The 17,607-nt window shown below is 33.6% G+C and overlaps 1 protein-coding gene across 2 annotated transcripts in view; it reads right to left on the bottom strand.

Moving 5' to 3' along the window:
* The window catches only part of CNTN1 (contactin 1), a 343,680-nt gene that overhangs the window by 144,887 nt on the left and 181,186 nt on the right, over positions 1–17,607 (bottom strand). For both annotated transcript variants that reach the window (XM_026502092.4, XM_044385537.3), the window contains 3 exons: positions 14,218–14,350; positions 12,784–12,816; positions 3,048–3,180 (listed from right to left, as the gene is read on the bottom strand). In XM_026502092.4, coding sequence (XP_026357877.1) covers positions 3,048–3,180; positions 12,784–12,816; positions 14,218–14,278 — 227 coding nt within the window. In that variant the 5' untranslated portion in view covers positions 14,279–14,350. The remainder of the gene's footprint in view (positions 1–3,047; positions 3,181–12,783; positions 12,817–14,217; positions 14,351–17,607) is intronic.

The raw sequence follows: 17,607 nt of genomic DNA, 5'->3' as shown, positions 1-17,607 counted from the left end.
AATATCAAAATAAATTTTCAATAAAACTCATTGAAATCAGGGTTCTACTCAGTAAATGTCACACTCTGACCGCTAGAGGTCGATCACACAATTTGAAAATTGTAAAAATCAATTGGATCTTTTGTTTCCAAGCCACCAATATACTCTTGCAGGTGTATTTAGAGGGATTGTGTTATAAATAAATAGGCTAAAAACAGGACTCTAACTTTCTTGGTGAGATGATGAGAAGAATAAGTGTAGAAAATAGTTTTCAATTAAGCTGACCATCTGTGCATTATACATACTCATTCTGTTATATGATTCATGTCTTTAGCTGTGTCATAGGCAAGAGCCATGATCCAATAGTGGGCTGTGGCCTCATGGTTCATGGCCTTGCACACTTCTGATTAGGGTTAGAATCTCACCCAAAAAAGCCTAATGATTTTAGAATATCTTTTATTAAATCAAATTACTGGAACATTTTTAGTTTTAATATTTATAATGTAGGAGGTAATTTAAAAGCAAACAGGAAACTGCTTTTGCATAAATCTATCAAATTCCAACCCAATGAGTATATCTTCCCCCTCCCCCCACTTGATGGCAATATTGGCTCTGCTTGAACAATCCAATGTCAAGTTGCTTAGCATTCGCCAAGGCGATGGGTTTCCCTATTGAGCAATACCAATTGCTGTCGTTGTTGTTTTTCCCCATTACAATGACTCCAAATTTTTGTTTATTGCATTAACTCTTCTTCAGTGGATTTGAGTCTGCCTTTGATGTCATATAATGATTAAGTTTTGCTGTGTTTGGGTAAGTTTACTGGTTTACTTTATTTTCAGGAATGTACACCATTGTTGTAACTCCTTTCAGACAGTTTTAAATGCAATTTTATTAGCATTCTTATTATTTTGAGGGTCAAAACAAGATAATGAAAGCTTTAAGGCTGATAAGTAGAAGGTAAAGTTCCCTGCTGTACCTTTCCAGGTGTTGCCATGAATAAGAAATTACCATAGAACATGCCATAAATATAAAACTACTGTGTGAATGACAGATTGCATGATTACCAAGGTTAGTATGGCTTGTTCTGAATATTAAGTGAATTTTTAAAACTTCAAATGTTCTTTTTCATCAGACAAGCTGCAACATGAGCTGAATTCTTTGCCTTTTTTTTCCCCCCTGTCAAATGCAGACTGCCTTCATAACAGAATTAAACATCTACTTCCCCTTTCCAGGTCTCTACTTTAATGTGTAGATATGCAGGCCACACTCATCCTGGGGACTCAGTGCTGGTGCAACCTATGAGAGGGAGTTAGTGAATGTAGTTGTCAAGCAAAGCTTTGGCTCCTTATTTTATGTTTTAAATGTTGATAAGAACACTTAATATGAGAGCACTTATATGAGGTATCTAAAATAGTCAAACTATAGAAGCAAAGAATAGAATGGTGGTTGTCAGGGACTGGAGAGAAGGGGGAAAAGGGAGTTGCTAATCAATGTGTATAAAATTTTAGTTATGCAAAACTTTGCTTCCTAATGTGCCTGTGGGGTAGGGGTCAGGTAGACACAGCAAGAAGCACACATTTCTAGAACACTATCTGAGAAAAGTCTTTTCTGTTTTGCTGCCTCCATTCCAGGCTGTAGACTGATTTGCTGTTTCCACGTATGAATGTCAAGGACAAGGTGTCACAAATAAGCATCACTGAAATAGCTTTTGAGATCACTGAAATAGCTTTTGAGATGTTATCAACCTATCTAGATAGATACATACTGAAAAAATTATATGTTTCTTTGAAAGTCATAAAACCTGTGTTTCAGCCCTGGATCTGTGATTTACTAACTCTGGAGCAAGTCAATTTACTTATTCAAGATTCAGCTTCCTCTCCTACAAAATTATGTGCTTGGATTAGATCTCCTCTACAGACCTATTAGTTATACTATTCCACATCCGTAACTATGTATATAAACTCCCATTATGTGTGGCTTAAGGGTAGAAACAAGTCTAGCCCACCAAATATTTTCAAAATAAATGTGTTACTTATAATTTATGAAATAGCTACTTATTTTGCACTCCCATGCACGAAATTGAAACAATAAAAATAATTTCAAAGGGATGGTGCTTTTGTATCTAAATTCATATTTTATTTTAAGAATAATTTTGTAATTTAGCCCAGAGATCCATGAGAGTCTCTTGAACTCGAGATAAAATGAGTTTGATTAGGATTAAATTTGATAACTTTTGATAACAATAGAAAGTTGTTTTTTATTGAGAAAAAAATACTATGAAAATCAGTCTTGCTGAATGACAACCTTCAATTAAGTTAGCTGACATTAACACACTAGAGCCCCAATTTCCCCATCAATCACTTGCTTTGCCTTCATGGAACCATTTCACAGGTGAAATTCAAATCCATTGGTTTGTTTAATTTTTTAATCTTATTCTTTGTATCAGACTAGAAATTGTCAGTATACTCTTCTGAACCATCCAAAGCAGAAAAACCCATTGTTACCTTTTACAAAGTTATTTTTTATAACATAAATAGGAATAGATTATCTAATTTTAAGAAATTTGGTGCATTGCCTGGAATATAGATCTGAGACCACTGAAAAAAAGTGGTGCTTTCTAGAATTATGTATGTAGCCTCTCTAAATGTAGTTGATATAGGAATATTATCTATAATATGTAAATATGAGTTATCCAGGTTGATGCATATAAGAACATTTTACCCTCAAATGTGTATATTTAAATGTGCATGATTTTCATATAACCTTGTATATGCTTAATAGCATGATCACCATTTGACAATTTTTAAGTGGCTAATATCAAATGGCATTAGCATTATCTATGCAGGAAATAGGAAGTGGATTATTTGTACATATTTAAGAAAACTTATTATCAACTTGGGCATTAAACAACTCTGTTTTAATAACTTATATGCCAATATTTTTGTTAATAGCCCTCTATTTTGTTAACAACCTTATATTATAGCTTTCTCTATCAGTACAGGGTCACAGATGCTCAGCTATAATCTAGTCTAACAGTCCATTGTGAACAGAGCAGTGAGGTACGTTACTTGTAAACTGGGAAAGGGCTGGCTCGTGCCCTACAGTTTAGTGAAACTTTTCCTTCTGGTGATTCCTCTGGATAAATGGTATTGATTGGCTGCTCTTCAAAAATTGGTCCAAATCCTTTATCTTCCTCAGAAACTACAAGAAAAAGAAATTATTTTACATTGTGCTGCTTTATAAGTCAAAGAAAATTTGGATACATTTAAAAATGTTTTAGAAAAATGTTAGAAGCATCAAATCTTCATTTCCATTTGAAACAAAAATATTTGCCTACATAATCCTGAGGAAAACATTACCTGCTTTATTGAAAATTCTTTTCTGTCCATCTCTCATTATGTCTCCCAAAGCACCCAGTGTTGTCATGCTTAACTATTTAATAGTCCCTCAAACAGGTCAGGCCTTCATGTCCCCAAGCCTTTGCAACATGTTTTTCCCCTTTCTGGAATCACCATCTCATTTTTCTCATCCTATCAAAACACAAACAGTCCTTTATGACTCAGCCATAGTTAATTCCTTCAGGAAGCCACCTCTCACCCCTCCTAGCTTTAGTTGGTCCTATTTGTGTTCTCACAACTCCTCACACAGCTTATGATACTTAGCACACCTTCTGTGATTCTTGATACGATTGTCTGTTCCAAGAGACTGCAAATATTTGGAACAGGTGGCTGTGTCCATAATCTCCCAGCTAGCTGTCAAGCAGTCTAGAGCACAATAGGTGCTTAATGATTTTTAAATAAGAGAATGGATGAATTTCTAGAAGCTCTGGGGAAATTAGTCTCCTGTTTGTTTATTTTTTTTCTAAACATGTGACTGGCACCTGTACCTCAGTAACATCTAGAACATTCAATAAACAAATTATTGGGATCTGACCAACTGGTTCAGAATTCACCACAAGCAAACCCAAGTTGGGAAGCAGCTGTTTCCCTGGAAGGGAGGAGTGATGATTCACAGCAGGAAGAGGAGAAAAGAATCACTCATATGACATCAGTGTGGCAGCATTTACAGAGAAGAGCGAAGAGCCATATGCCCCACATGAATTGATACTAGGACGTGTGGCTAGGAAAGAGGATATTCTTACATAAGATTATGAAAATGTCTCTGCTAGAGCACAGCTATGGTTCACTCCTCCAATTATTTTTTAAGAGAGAATTTAAGGCAAACACGAGACATTTTGTCTGCTCCAACATCAACCGTAAAGATGAGAACTTTGTTCCAGCTTTCCTCAATGAGCAGTTTCATTATATCATTTAAATCTTGCCTCAATACTGTCTACAGTGCCTTTGAAAAAAATTATTTAAACTCTCCAAGCCTCAATATCACTCTTTACAAAATGAGGATAATAATAAAAATCTATCCCATTAGACACCGTGAGAATTATTTTGAGACAATGCACATAAGACAGTAGTGTAACCTGGCTTACAGTCAGCATTCAATAAATATTGATTTTGTCAACGTTCTTGTGAATTTGCCAATCTTTTCAAAATTTGATTTATATATCTTCTGTATATCTTATGCATATCTTCTTGTGTGTGTGTATATATATGTGTGTGTATAAATCAACTCATGAAACTTCTAAAAGCGGGAGGCCACGTTTTACTCACTTTTGTTGTTCTGGTATTATTAGTGTTGTGTCAATACATATTTGTGTACATGTAAGTGATCAATAAAATCCTTAAGTTAGTTTCTCCTAGTATGAAGCATTAATTTTTCTAAACTTGCCTGAAGTATTTCAAAGGGAGATGCCTCATTTTTTTGTTTGGAATTTGCTGAAATTATCATTCAAGAATTTACAGACCTCAGTTCATTCCCTATCACCATCTTATTTCAGATAGCAAATTGCTGGGTCAAAATCAGAGGAACCAGAGAAACTGAGATTTAGCTTCACCAATGGACTTCTCCTAACTGTTGTTTTATCCAAGCCATTTGTTCTATATGGAGTCAACATTTAAAAAGGAAAGAAATAGGCACAGATGCGCGAAGGGCCCACAGGCCTAAGACAACCTTAAATAAGATCACAAGTATGAGGTGTTCACAGAAGCTCCTGCTAATGATTTTGAAAGTCCTGCTGTGAGCAGTGTCTAGTTCCATATCCTTCTTGAAGTTTAAATGCCTAAAATGTCTAGTTCCATATCCTTCTTGAAGTTTAAATGCCTAAATGCCTAAATGCATATAATGTTTTCTGCTTCACTTCTAATAATTTTCCTGATGATGCCCAATATTTCTTGGCCTTTTAGGATATAACCGCACACCAGGGGAAATGAAGAATGAATCCCAAATCGCTGACAACTAGAGACTTTCATTTGGATGTAGGCTCTAGATTTTTCAATCTCTGAAAGAAATGACCTGTACTTATCTATGATAAAAATCATATGCCATTTCTCTTCCCATTTGAACAATTCATAAGCTCTTCCTTGAATCTCTCCCAATTGCACAGCTTTTCTGATGGGAACAATTTAGTAACACCTGCTAATCTGGAGATTCTGTTGTTTCTTCCCAATTCACATGAAAATTTTAAAAAGACAAGCAGAGAAGTGCAATTTTATCAATATATTTAGATTCTCTTCTTGAAGACAAGATGACTTCTATTGCAACTCTATCCCTGATCAATGAAAATTTTAGCTGAATTTTTCAATTCTTAAAAAATTTAAGTAGACTAGATATTTAGAGGGTAAAAATAAATATTATTTAGAGAAGTTTAAAGCTCATAAATATCTTCTGAGTACATTGTATTTATATAAAAAACCTGATGATGAGTTTTTAGACACAACACGAAAACCATGATTCATTAAAGGAAAAAAAAAAAGACAAGCTGGATTTTACTAAAATTAAAAAAAGTTATGTTCTGTGAGAGACATTCTCAAGAGAATCTCAGGTGTTCAAGTTTAGGGGTTTTCCTTTGGGTTATCCCCAACTTGTATTCCATAAGAACAAATTGGAGAGACTTGCAACTAACTAAATCCCTGTCTTATTAATAATAGGGATATAATAGTGATTGCACACTATTTCACAAAATTTGTCCTTATCTCAACAGGTGTAGGGTTGTATTAGGTAAAGCCTCTTTAACATTATTGTATTTCCAATGTAGAAATAGCCAGTCCCAGCCTGTCTAACATCTGCTTCCACAGTGCCCTCTGGCAGTGCCATTAGAAAGGCTGTAATAATACTAAATTCTCAATTTGTAATTTCATTAGCTTTCTTGAAACAACTACTTTTATCACTCTGAAGTAGTTATGTTCATACCAAATTGGTTTCATTATTTAAAGTACTGTATAGTGGGGCGCCTGGGTGGCACAGCGGTTAAGCGTCTGCCTTCGGCTCAGGGCGTGATCCCGGCGTTATGGGATCGAGCCCCACATCAGGCTCCTCCGCTATGAGCCTGCTTCTTCCTCTCCCACTCCCCCTGCTTGTGTTCCCTCTCTTGCTGGCTGTCTCTATCTCTGTCAAATAAATAAATAAAATCTTTAAAAAAAATAAAAAAAAATAAAGTACTGTATAGTGCCTTTGAATTCAACAAACACATACGCATACATCTATGTGAAGGTAGAGATTAGATTGGTAGATTTGCATATTTTAATTAAATGCATAGTCTTAAATATTTCATTTGATAGTGTATCATTTGATTTTAAGGCATATGCTTTTGAGACAAATGTTGGTCACCTTTGGAAGACTAAGGATGTTTTGAGTAGTTTCTTCATCTCAATCATATGCATTAAAAATAAGTTCAATTTTTCCTACAAAAGATACCAGCAATGAAAATTTCCATTGAAAATAATGGAATGTCACATAATAATAATGAGACTATATCTATTGCCAGACAATACCTCAAGGGGCATAGGTAAAGATTAAATACTTTTTGGGTGAATTGGGTTGAAATTTATATACCAAACTGGATATTAGTGCCCCATGCTATTTTTGTTTCTCATGACAAGTGATCTTCATAAATTATATGTATATACTTCTTCATACTCCACTTCCATCTGGCCTTTTATAGGAACAGACAGTGAAACATCCAGGGGATAAAAATATGAAGCTAATTTCCACCAAAATATTGGATTTGTTTTTCACACTGAGAGAACATTGCATTTAAGATAGTTCCCCTGGCTCATTCTCAAGGTCAAAAAGCAGAACTGGACACACTTCACATCACAGCAGTACTTCTGGTAATATTTTACAAATGTATGTTTCATGCTTTTGTAAAATGTTCAGGCCTAAATAAAACAATGTATTCCATTAGATGGTTTAGCAATTACTCTATGTATTTTATTTGGGGAATATATTTGGGCCCTTGAAACATAAATTACTTAAAACAAGCTTTTGAATTGCATGAGCATGCTCAGTGAACCTCTGAATGTTATCCTCATAACCCCCTTGAAGAGTATCTGAGCTCATCACTCTGTTCTCTCAGCTAGGGCACTCGGGTGAAGGGAAAATAAAGTTCTGGAAGAATACAAGGCTCAGAAAAGGATTCATTAATGCAAGCATTACACTCTCAGCCAACAGAAAATATGGATCTTACTGCTTTTTTCTACAGCTGTGGAAGTAATTAGAAGATAAATTATGGTGCTTTGGATGTGTTATGGGGTTACAGGGCACACAAAACAAGAAATAGGTATTATGTTTCAGAAAAATAAGATTACTTTTTAAATATGTGCCCTTTTTTCTTACTGGGTAGATTCTTCTAAAAAGGAGCACAAAATTATAGATGGCGTCTCTAGCTAATTAAAGACAGCATTTCAAATCACTCTTTTGATCTGTTAATGCAAATTCACCAATTTTCTACCACAAAATGGTAGTCTTTTGGAGAATTAAGTCCATTTCTTAAATTTGATCATGAAGATTAACAAGAAAGAATGAAATCATATAGGATTATTTGTTATCAAATTTACAAATATAAACGACAGGCAAAAACTACTGCTTTTTTCTGTATTATTCTCAGTTCCATCATTAACATAATCAGTTTTATTACTTAAAATGGGATTACTTCACCTCTCACTATGTGGAGATGGTCCACTATAATCTTGCTATTCTAGTATATATTTGAAAATTGAAAGTATAATTATGACTTGTACTTGAGAGATCTTTTTATTCATTTTAGATCTATTTTGAAACAAATTCTACTTCTCATTCTGTAATATGTCATCTCAATCTGTTAGTTATAAAAACATACTTCTACATAAGTATGTTACAAGAAGAGTCTCAGAAAAAAAACTATTAGAAAAAAAAGCAATGACAAAAAAATTTTGAACAGAGTCTAATACTGGGATTTTTATAATATTTACAATGTTACGATATTTATGGGATGGTGTTACAAGTTTCTTGAAATACAATGAGTTCTCTAAATGAGACAGTATTTAAATTGTCTCAAAGAATCCTTTTTCCTCCTGTCTTCAATGTTAACCATTCCCTACTAATAAGGGAACAAGGATGTTTAGAGCTTGGGCTTTGAATACTTGGGTGCCCCAATCCTTTAGGGTCATGGGTAATATATAATATTTCAGTAATTTACTGAACTAAAATGTAAAGGAATTGGTTTGAAGAACTTGTAGCAATCAAATTGTTAGAACAAAGACTGGGGTCAGGTTAGCAGAAAGGTTGACTAAATTTCCCTTTGCATGGCTTTACCTGCCTAAGAGCCTATCAAGTCTCTTGATAGCAGCAACTTCCTTGCCCTAATGTCCACTGCTAAAGCCTCTACACACTGTGTTTTCCTTAACTGTCTGGACATCTTGCCACACCTACTTCATGTATACCCCACTATGTAGCATGCTCCAGTTGGTGGGCCTACGCTTGTCACTTTGCCTCCTTAGGCTGTCTCTAGTCTATTTTAATTCATAACAGTGACTGTATCACAAAATAATGATAAGCCAGTTATGCTATAAAATTTCAGTCATAATTAGAGATGGAATAATGCTATACGAATGAAAATAATGCTAAGTAATTGATAGAACTCTAATTGAAAAAATATGAAAACTTGGGTATAAGTACTATGAAGACACAGGAAATTCCGTATCTGCTCTCTCTTCATATTTTTAATTTTCCTTGATATTAGCTTTGAATATTATAGTCATATGATAATCCCATTGTACAAATTAAAGATTATTTCATACTCTAATTCCTATAGAATAAGAATTATACTGCTATTTTATCTCTTCCCTTTATTGCTTTTGTCACTAAATTACAAAGGAATTAAAGAGATATTTATTTTCATTTTAGGTTAGCCTAGGTGAAAGTTGGTCCTGAGACAGCTGTATCTTATTATTAAAGTAAAAAAGACCATAATTGAGAAAGCATCTAAAATAATATTTACATTCAAATACTTAGTTATTAATTAACTATCTGAACATTACATGTTCACTATATAGAACTTAGTCGTATTCATTCTTTTATCTCAATAGGATACATATTGGTTTCATACAATCTAAAAAATAAAAAGGGAAGAAATTTTTAAGAGACACGAGAAAGAGTGGAGTTAGGTTTGATGATTTTGTAATAAGCCTTGGTGTACTTTATTTTTCAAACTAAAAATAGTTATGTATTGTTTTAATGCATATATTTTATCTAAAAGCTAGTCACCTAGGCTATTAAGATTGTTATGTAGTAATAGTTAAAATTATTACATATCCAAGACAATATATTGGATAGAACTCTCCCATTCCTAAGTGGGGAAAAAAAAAAAAAAAACTAAACCTCAATTTCAACTCACCTAAGTGATGTGGCAGACACTGTTGCTTGACTCACCAGTGCCAGTCCCCCCCTTCCAACCTGATGATAAAGGTCGGATATGCTCAAGGATAAGATCCTCCCTCACATGACTCAGAAGTACAGATTGACTATCATTAATACCATTACATTACTCCTTCCTATGATAAGATTAGTGGTAAATTTATGACCCAACTCAGGAAATTGAAGTGTTTAGAGATCTATCGAGAGGTCTATTGCTTTTAAAAAGAAATAGGTATGAGAAAAAATACCCCTCTTTCACCTGTTGATGTTATGTCTACATGTAATATCTGAAACTGCAGCACTGTTTCCAATAGGTCAAGTAGAAAGCCTGAGAGCTGACAACTGGGTTCACCATGTGTTCACCACTGGTGACATGGTCAAGGCATCTTGGTTGAATGCTAGCTAGTGTGAAAGTCTGATTGCAGTAGGTTCAAAGGAAAATATGGGTCAGAGAATTGAGGACAGAAAGTGTAGTCTATTTTTTTAGTAATAATCCTGAAAAGAATAGATTAAGTAGGATATTAGATATAGGGTGTGGGGTTTGCAGAGAAATGCTTTTTTTAAATGAGAGAAATTACCACAGAATGTTTGTATGTTGACAGCAATAATCCAGTAGAGGGAGAAACTGATGATGAGGAGACACAGGGGACAATTGCTGGAGCAATGAACTTAAATAAACCAGATGGGATAGGACAAGTGTACAAGTGTAGGGTTTAGTATGGTGACCTCATGTATGAACCAAGCAGGAAGACGGAGTGTATGAGCTTAGATATAGGATGGGAGTAAACGTGGTACTGTGAACTTGTGGAAATCATCTTCAGTTTGTCTCTAATACCTCTGTGTAATAGGAAGCAAAGTAAGGATGGCAAGAAGCTGTTGGAGTTTTGAGGGGAGGGAGCAACTATGACATAATCTAGGAAAATGAGAAGATGAATTCACTAGGGAAGTGGAGTATGTTTGCTGGGAAGTACCAGCTGTTCGCTTGAAGTTAGCAGTTATGAATTTAACTTGATGTCAGCATACATGAGGTTTTTTTGTTGTTGTTGCTTTGTTTTTGTTTTTTTCTTAGTAACAATTAGCTGGGTGGTCAAAAAAGTTTGGGAATTTTGGGGTATTTTACAACTCTTCTCTCCTCAGAGATTCACAATACTTTTCTCTTAGTGTAATATTGATTGAATTATGCCCCCTCAAAAAGATATGTTGAAGTCCTAAACCTTGGTACATCAGAATGGGACCACATTTGGAAATAGGATGTTTATAGAAGTAATCAAGTCAAAATGAGGTCATTAGGTTGTCCCAAATACAATATGACTGGCAAACTTAAAAAGAGGTAAATTCAGACACAGAGGCAGACATGCACAGAGGGAAGATGTGAAGAGACACAGGAGGAAGACATACATATGAAGATGGAGGCAGACACTGGAGTCATGCTGCCATGAGCCAAGGAATGTCCATGGCTACTCAAAGCTGGAAGAGGCAAGGAAGAAGCCTTCTTCTACAGGTTGCAGGACCAAAGCTTGATATGACCTTGCTATTGACTTCTAGCCTCCAGAACTATGAGACAATACATTTCTGCTGTTATAAGCCACCCAGTTCGAGGTACTTTATTACAGCAGTCCAAGGAAGTAATACATGTATTATATTATTAAATAAGTAGTATCAATACTTATCACTTAAAGTTAATAATAAACTACTGAACTTTTATGAACTAGCTTTTCCTAAATTTATTTGACAATAAAGTCCTTTTTAATGTAATTCCTACTAACATCCTGCAGAACAAGTATTTTCTGAAATGCTTGGAGAAATCCTGACTTAAGAGAGCCCGTATTTCCCTACCTCTGTACTTTTATTTGTTCTACTTCTTTTATTTGGAATTACCTCCATTTCTAACTTTCAAAATACTTCAAGACTCCCTTACCTACTACTCTCATCATTAACTATTCCTTAATTCCTCAAAGTAAATCTTTTAAAATGCTCATTATATTTTTCTTATAAATTTCGTACCTACTTATCTTGTTTCCTAGTATATGGTAAGCTTCTTGAAGTCAAGGGACATATCTTTTTATAGTGTACATGCAGTGATCCGTAACTCACAAGGTGGAAACAGAAGTGGCTTTGGTGGAATTCATACTAAGACTTTCCTTTCCTATAATACTCATGGCAACTTACAAATGAAAGTTCTTCTGACCCACGCTAACATGAACATCCTTGATTTGGCATGCAAGTTGTAGCACTGGTTGCTCAGTGATTCTTTCCAATTTTGCATTCTCCTATCACCCTGCAGTGGCTTTTATAAGTTGCTAGCCTTAGTATGTTCACTGAGTACCTGTTACGTAGATCACTGTTCTAGAAGCTATCATCATATTCTCTTTTTTAGTTCTCATAAGGATCCTGTGATTTTTACATATGGGAAGTCGAGGCTCACAGAAGGTGAATAATTTGTACAAGATCACATCGCTAGTGAATTCTAGGTTGAGCTAGACTCTATTTTCTCCAGTATCCCATGCTACCTCTGTTTCTGGCAAGAAACGTTCAGTGGTTGAAGTAGAATTTAAACTAGCAGAATTAACAGTTATATTTAATAAATCAAAAACAATAAATTCTGCAACATCTTTGGAGTTCTAATTAAACTGAATCCCCTTGTCACTAACTTTAGTTCTATCTTTTCAGCAAAGCAAGAGGCTTTCAAAAGTAAGTTAGGTATTTACAATATTTAAAATATTGCTTCAAAATTTAATAGCATAGAATTGTTACAAAGCATGCAGGAAAGAAATACAGGCCATATGGAATATTTTCTATCCACTACAATCCTCTAATAGTGTATTTGTTTGTGGTGTATCCATTCAATTCGTTCTGGCAATCAAACAAATGGTCTTATGACCGCAGATAAACCGTCTTACAAAATCTCCAAGTGATTTAACATTAACCATCTGCCTTTAAGTTTAGAGAGTTAATAGCTTATAGTAGAGTTCATCTGATAAAAGCTATTTCAAAAAATTTACCCGTTCATTAACTCACCTCCATGACCATATCTTCTGTACCATGTAAACTCTAAAAATAAAAGATAAAAAATGTTAATCCCAAAGCAGCTTTCAAGCTGTGGTTTTAAATATTAATCAAATAACTGAGATACTAGTTCATGAAATGACATTAGTGGCCCTTTACTATTATAGTTGATGTATCATCACATGTTTGCAACTATTTATTTCATGTCTGTTTGCATTTTATAGATGCATGACAATGTGTGGTCAATAGAATTAGGATGATTTTTTCAGTACTAATTAAGTTGTTGTTTTATTTCATTCAAAAAGATAAGACTTAGCCACAATAAACCTACCATAAATTTTCTTTATTATATTTGTATAGTATGTATATAAATATGCATGTAATTGTGTGTGTGTGTGTGTGTGTGTGCGCACGTGATTCCTGGGGTTATAGCAATGTCATTAAAATTCTCAAGCACTGATGAAATTATTATATTTTATGAATTCTGAAGTCATAATAATAAAAATTACTCCAAAATAAAATAGCATTTTTATTTCCTTAATAATAAACAAGAAATGCAATAGGATGCCTAGCAGATTCATCATTAAAACAATCAATGTGGATTGATGAATGCAGGATACGATCATCTATGTCTTGAACTTAACTAACAACTCAACAAGTATTTACTGAGCTAAGGTAATTGAGATGACGGTATTAGAAAAATTATTAGAAAACACGCTGCTTTCAGATAAAAATATAATGCATCTCTCCCTGTAGGAAATATTTCTGAATTCTTACTTGTCCTTGAAAGATAGAGTTACAATATTTGTCCTAAAACTAGAGCACTTTCAAAACTGCTTTGTTATTCTTAATGTCCTTGAATACGTTGTAGATTATTTTAAAATTGTTTTTCACAAGACTGACTAACCAGTAATAAAAATTAAATTATATTAACTTACAAATAAATTAATTAAAAATAAAGGTAACAAATGTTTAAAACCCATTACTTTCTAATTATTTTACTACATTCTATTTTTATTTAAGCTATTGAAGTTACTTGAGTTTACTGTATCTATATGGTGAAAATACTATATAATGGTAAGCTGTTGTATCTCTTTTCCAACAGCACATTAAATTATGTCAATTTGTCAAGATTGGCCATAGCAGGAATATTTACTCCCCAGCAACTGACAAATGCTACACAGCAGGGATATTTTTCTCTCCCAGAGGTCCACATTTTAAACATTTACCAGCTTACCACTACATAAGACTGATTAAATCTTATGAAATTTTACTTGAAAATAAAAAGAAAAATAGGGTCAACTTTAATATACATTAATTTACACATCTGACACTGATGTCAAAAATATTAATTTTAACTTCATGTGCCAGATTTAATAAAGTGAATACACACATATTGATTATATTGACATAATTTATGGAGAATATGAAAAGGATATTTCTTACCTGATAGACAGGTTGTAAAAGATATTATCACCAGGTGACTGACCAGCAACCACATTTTCATCTTGTAAGTGTAAAGGTTAGTTTTTAATTTTCTAACAAAGCTTTAGCTTTATGATAGCTGGATAATAAACACCTGCATCAAAAACAGAAAAGAAAGAAAAAAAAAAAAAAGGAAAGGAAAGGAAAAGGATAGGATGGGGGGAAGAAAAGGAAAGGTAAATGCTCATCATTTGGGGTCAGCAACATTATCAGTTCAATTTTATTTTATGTTTCTTGTTTATAGAATAAGTTGTAGTTTATTTCAATGTATTTGTAAGCACCATGTTTTATGAAACAAGTAGACTTGGTATCAGAGGGTTTTCAGCTGCCTCCAGGATTGACACTGCAGGAACGTGAGCAAGTTACTCAACTGGTGTGTTCTAGTTTTTAACTCTGACAATTGAGCATAACAGTACTTTTTCTGTAAATAGCACAGTTGTAAACATTTACATATCGATCAATTTAATTGAAGATCAAATTTAACTGAAGGGCTGGTAGGAAGATTCAATTAAATATATATTTGTATAAGAGCTTTGTAAACTTACAGACATTATACAAAAGTGGTATATTAGGATTACCTGTTAGTGGCTTGTGGAAATTTTTTTTGCCAGAAATGCTAATTTTTTAAAAACTAAAATATTTTGATTAATAATATATTCATCCATCTTCCTCTCCTTCCCTTTTTTTCATTTATTCATTCAACAAAAAGTAAATAAGATCCTTATGTGTCAGCAAGGGAGAATCTAGGTTTTGTGGGGCCTTATCTTTAAAAGTTGGAGAGCTGTATTTAAAAAGGACAAGAAGACAAAATTACTATGTAAATTAAGTCACAAAACTATGCAGTAGTCTAATGAAAATACCTTGCTTTTATAAATTTTGCAAAAACTTAGGATCATGTGATTATAATGGTGAGGTTTCACACAGCAGGGCCTTGGCATAGCCTCATGTAAGAGAGGTACCTCACAACTTAAGCTTTATTATCTGTGGTACATCCATCTCTGTGAGCAAGCAAAGAGATAGAGGAATCAGAAAGAAAGACATAGTTGACTTGCCCATAAGAAGTTTGCAGATCAATGGGAACACGATGTGTACAAAAATCAGTGTGATGGAATAGTTGTTGAGACCTATATGCTATTAAACTTGAAAACTTTTGATTATTTTAACTAAAAGCATTGTAAAATACATCATGATGGGAACGGATCTGACTGTGGTAGCCAGGACATTATGGTAGCCAGGACATTATGGTAGCCAGGACATAGGACTTAGGTTTGAGTCATTTGGTGACTTCAGAACCCAACCACTTCTTTCTGTAACTCCTTGAGAGCAACATGTCCCAGGGCACTAAAAAGGGACCCCTTCAATTGTAACACAATAGGAATTCCAACTTTGAAAGTTATTAACTCATGTTTTCAAATAACATATAATAACAGTGAAAAATCTCATGACATAGAGTTGAATGTAAAACCTAAATTAAGATAGAGTATGAAAACAATTCTGAAAAGAAAATACCTAATGTCATGATGTTCAATATATAAGTATATTTAAACATTTTCTTAAATAGCAAAAATAAAATGGTACTATTTGCTTGCATCATAATGACGTGAAAAAACAACAACAACAACAACATGGGATCCTACTTATTTTTTTCAATTGTGACAAATTTAAGACCATATTTACCCTATTTGCCAGACTCCTAGCATTTGCAGAGACTGGTAAAAATATTCATTGGTACTACAAAGGCCAGGTTAAACACATTTTTCCCTTTCGGTATGTCAATTATTCTGAAGTGAAAAATCAATCAAGAATCAATTATTTCTAAAAAAAGTTGAGTCGAATTCTCAACTTTTAGAGAAACATAGAAAAAATAAAGTGGAAATGGGTCAAATTAACATTAGGAAATATTTAAAATATTCTTGCTTGACGAAAAATAACAGTTAAGTTTTAAATGCTAGGATCAATTTATGACCAGTTTCTTTCTCTTGGACATAGTTGGGAAGGTGAGAACTATAGGTTTGTGTAAGTTGTATTTTCTGGACTCTTAATTTAATTCTATTTCTTTTACTAAGCAGAGAGAAAAAGAAATAGGTAAATAAAGGGGAAGAAGGAAGAAAAATTTCTTTAGGAGGCAGGGAAATCAATTAAATGATCTATGGAAAGATTTTTAACTTTTCATTTTTATGATGTATAGTATCATTCATATCTAAAGACAGAGCTAAGTGAAAATAACTGAAACCTGTACACATTGTTTATGTCTTCTAAAGGTTTTCTAAAAAATGTACATTTGAGCATTTTCTTGATCTGTTAGATCCTAATTTCCTCTCACTGAGTTATATATACTAATTAGGATGAGTTCTTTTCATGAAAAGGAACATGGGTTACCAGGCTGGCTCAGTCAGTGCAGCATGGGACTGTTGATTTCAGGGTAGAAAGAAGGAAAGAAAGAAAGAAAGAAAGAAAGAAAGAAAGAAAGAAAGAAAGAAAGAAAGAAGGAATGAAGGAAAAGAAAGAGAGGTAGAAAAAGCAAACATAAACTATGCCCAAAGTGTGTGTCAATCACTTATTTTTGTAAATATTGACCTAGGTAATATACTGCAAAAATTTTACAGATTATAAAGCATTTCAGATTAATGTGGTGATAATTATTGGATTTAAATAACTCTGGCTCGCCTATTAATAAACTTTTATAATTTGAGAACTCTAAATAATTCTCACAGATATTCAGCTTTAAGAACAAGGGATGGCATAGCAGTTTTGATATTGAATGCAGAGGAACCAGCACTGACCAGAGAGAAAAAGAATCAGGTAAATAGAGGTAAAGAATGAAAAACAATTTCTGTGAAAGTTTTCTTGAGATTTATAATTTTGATGGGGTATTTCAGTGAGATTTCGGTCTATCTTACTAACTTTGCAGGTAGTTTCAGAAAGGGGAGCTGGTTGAAAGAAAGATTTGCTGTACCCACAAAGAGCAAGTGATTTCAGAAAACTGGAAATAAAATACATAAGAATTTTCTAGGTCTGGAATGTCATTTGACATTTCCTCCTTCAATAACAAACACAATATGTGGGAAGGTATGGCAAGGCATAGTCAAAAGAGAACAAGGGAATTCAGCCAGCTCTTGTCTAAATTTTGGCTCATCCATTTTTTATGATAAAAATATTTTTTATTTGCCACATAACTAGATTCTAAAGGTAAAAATGAATTCCATCTCAGATGTTTCAAAAAGTCAGAAAGTCTTCATAAAAATTTGGGTGGACATATTAATATAAACTTACTAAATTTTGATTTAGGTGCCTTAAATTTCTCTCTTTAGAAAGGGATGCATAGGAGAATGTATCCAGTGTAATTAGAAT

The sequence above is a fragment of the Ursus arctos genome, unplaced genomic scaffold, assembly GCF_023065955.2.
Source record: "Ursus arctos isolate Adak ecotype North America unplaced genomic scaffold, UrsArc2.0 scaffold_26, whole genome shotgun sequence".
Lineage (NCBI taxonomy): Eukaryota > Metazoa > Chordata > Mammalia > Carnivora > Ursidae > Ursus > Ursus arctos.
The sequence above is the reverse complement of the archived record's forward strand: the minus strand, read 5'-3'. Positions and strand labels throughout refer to the sequence as shown.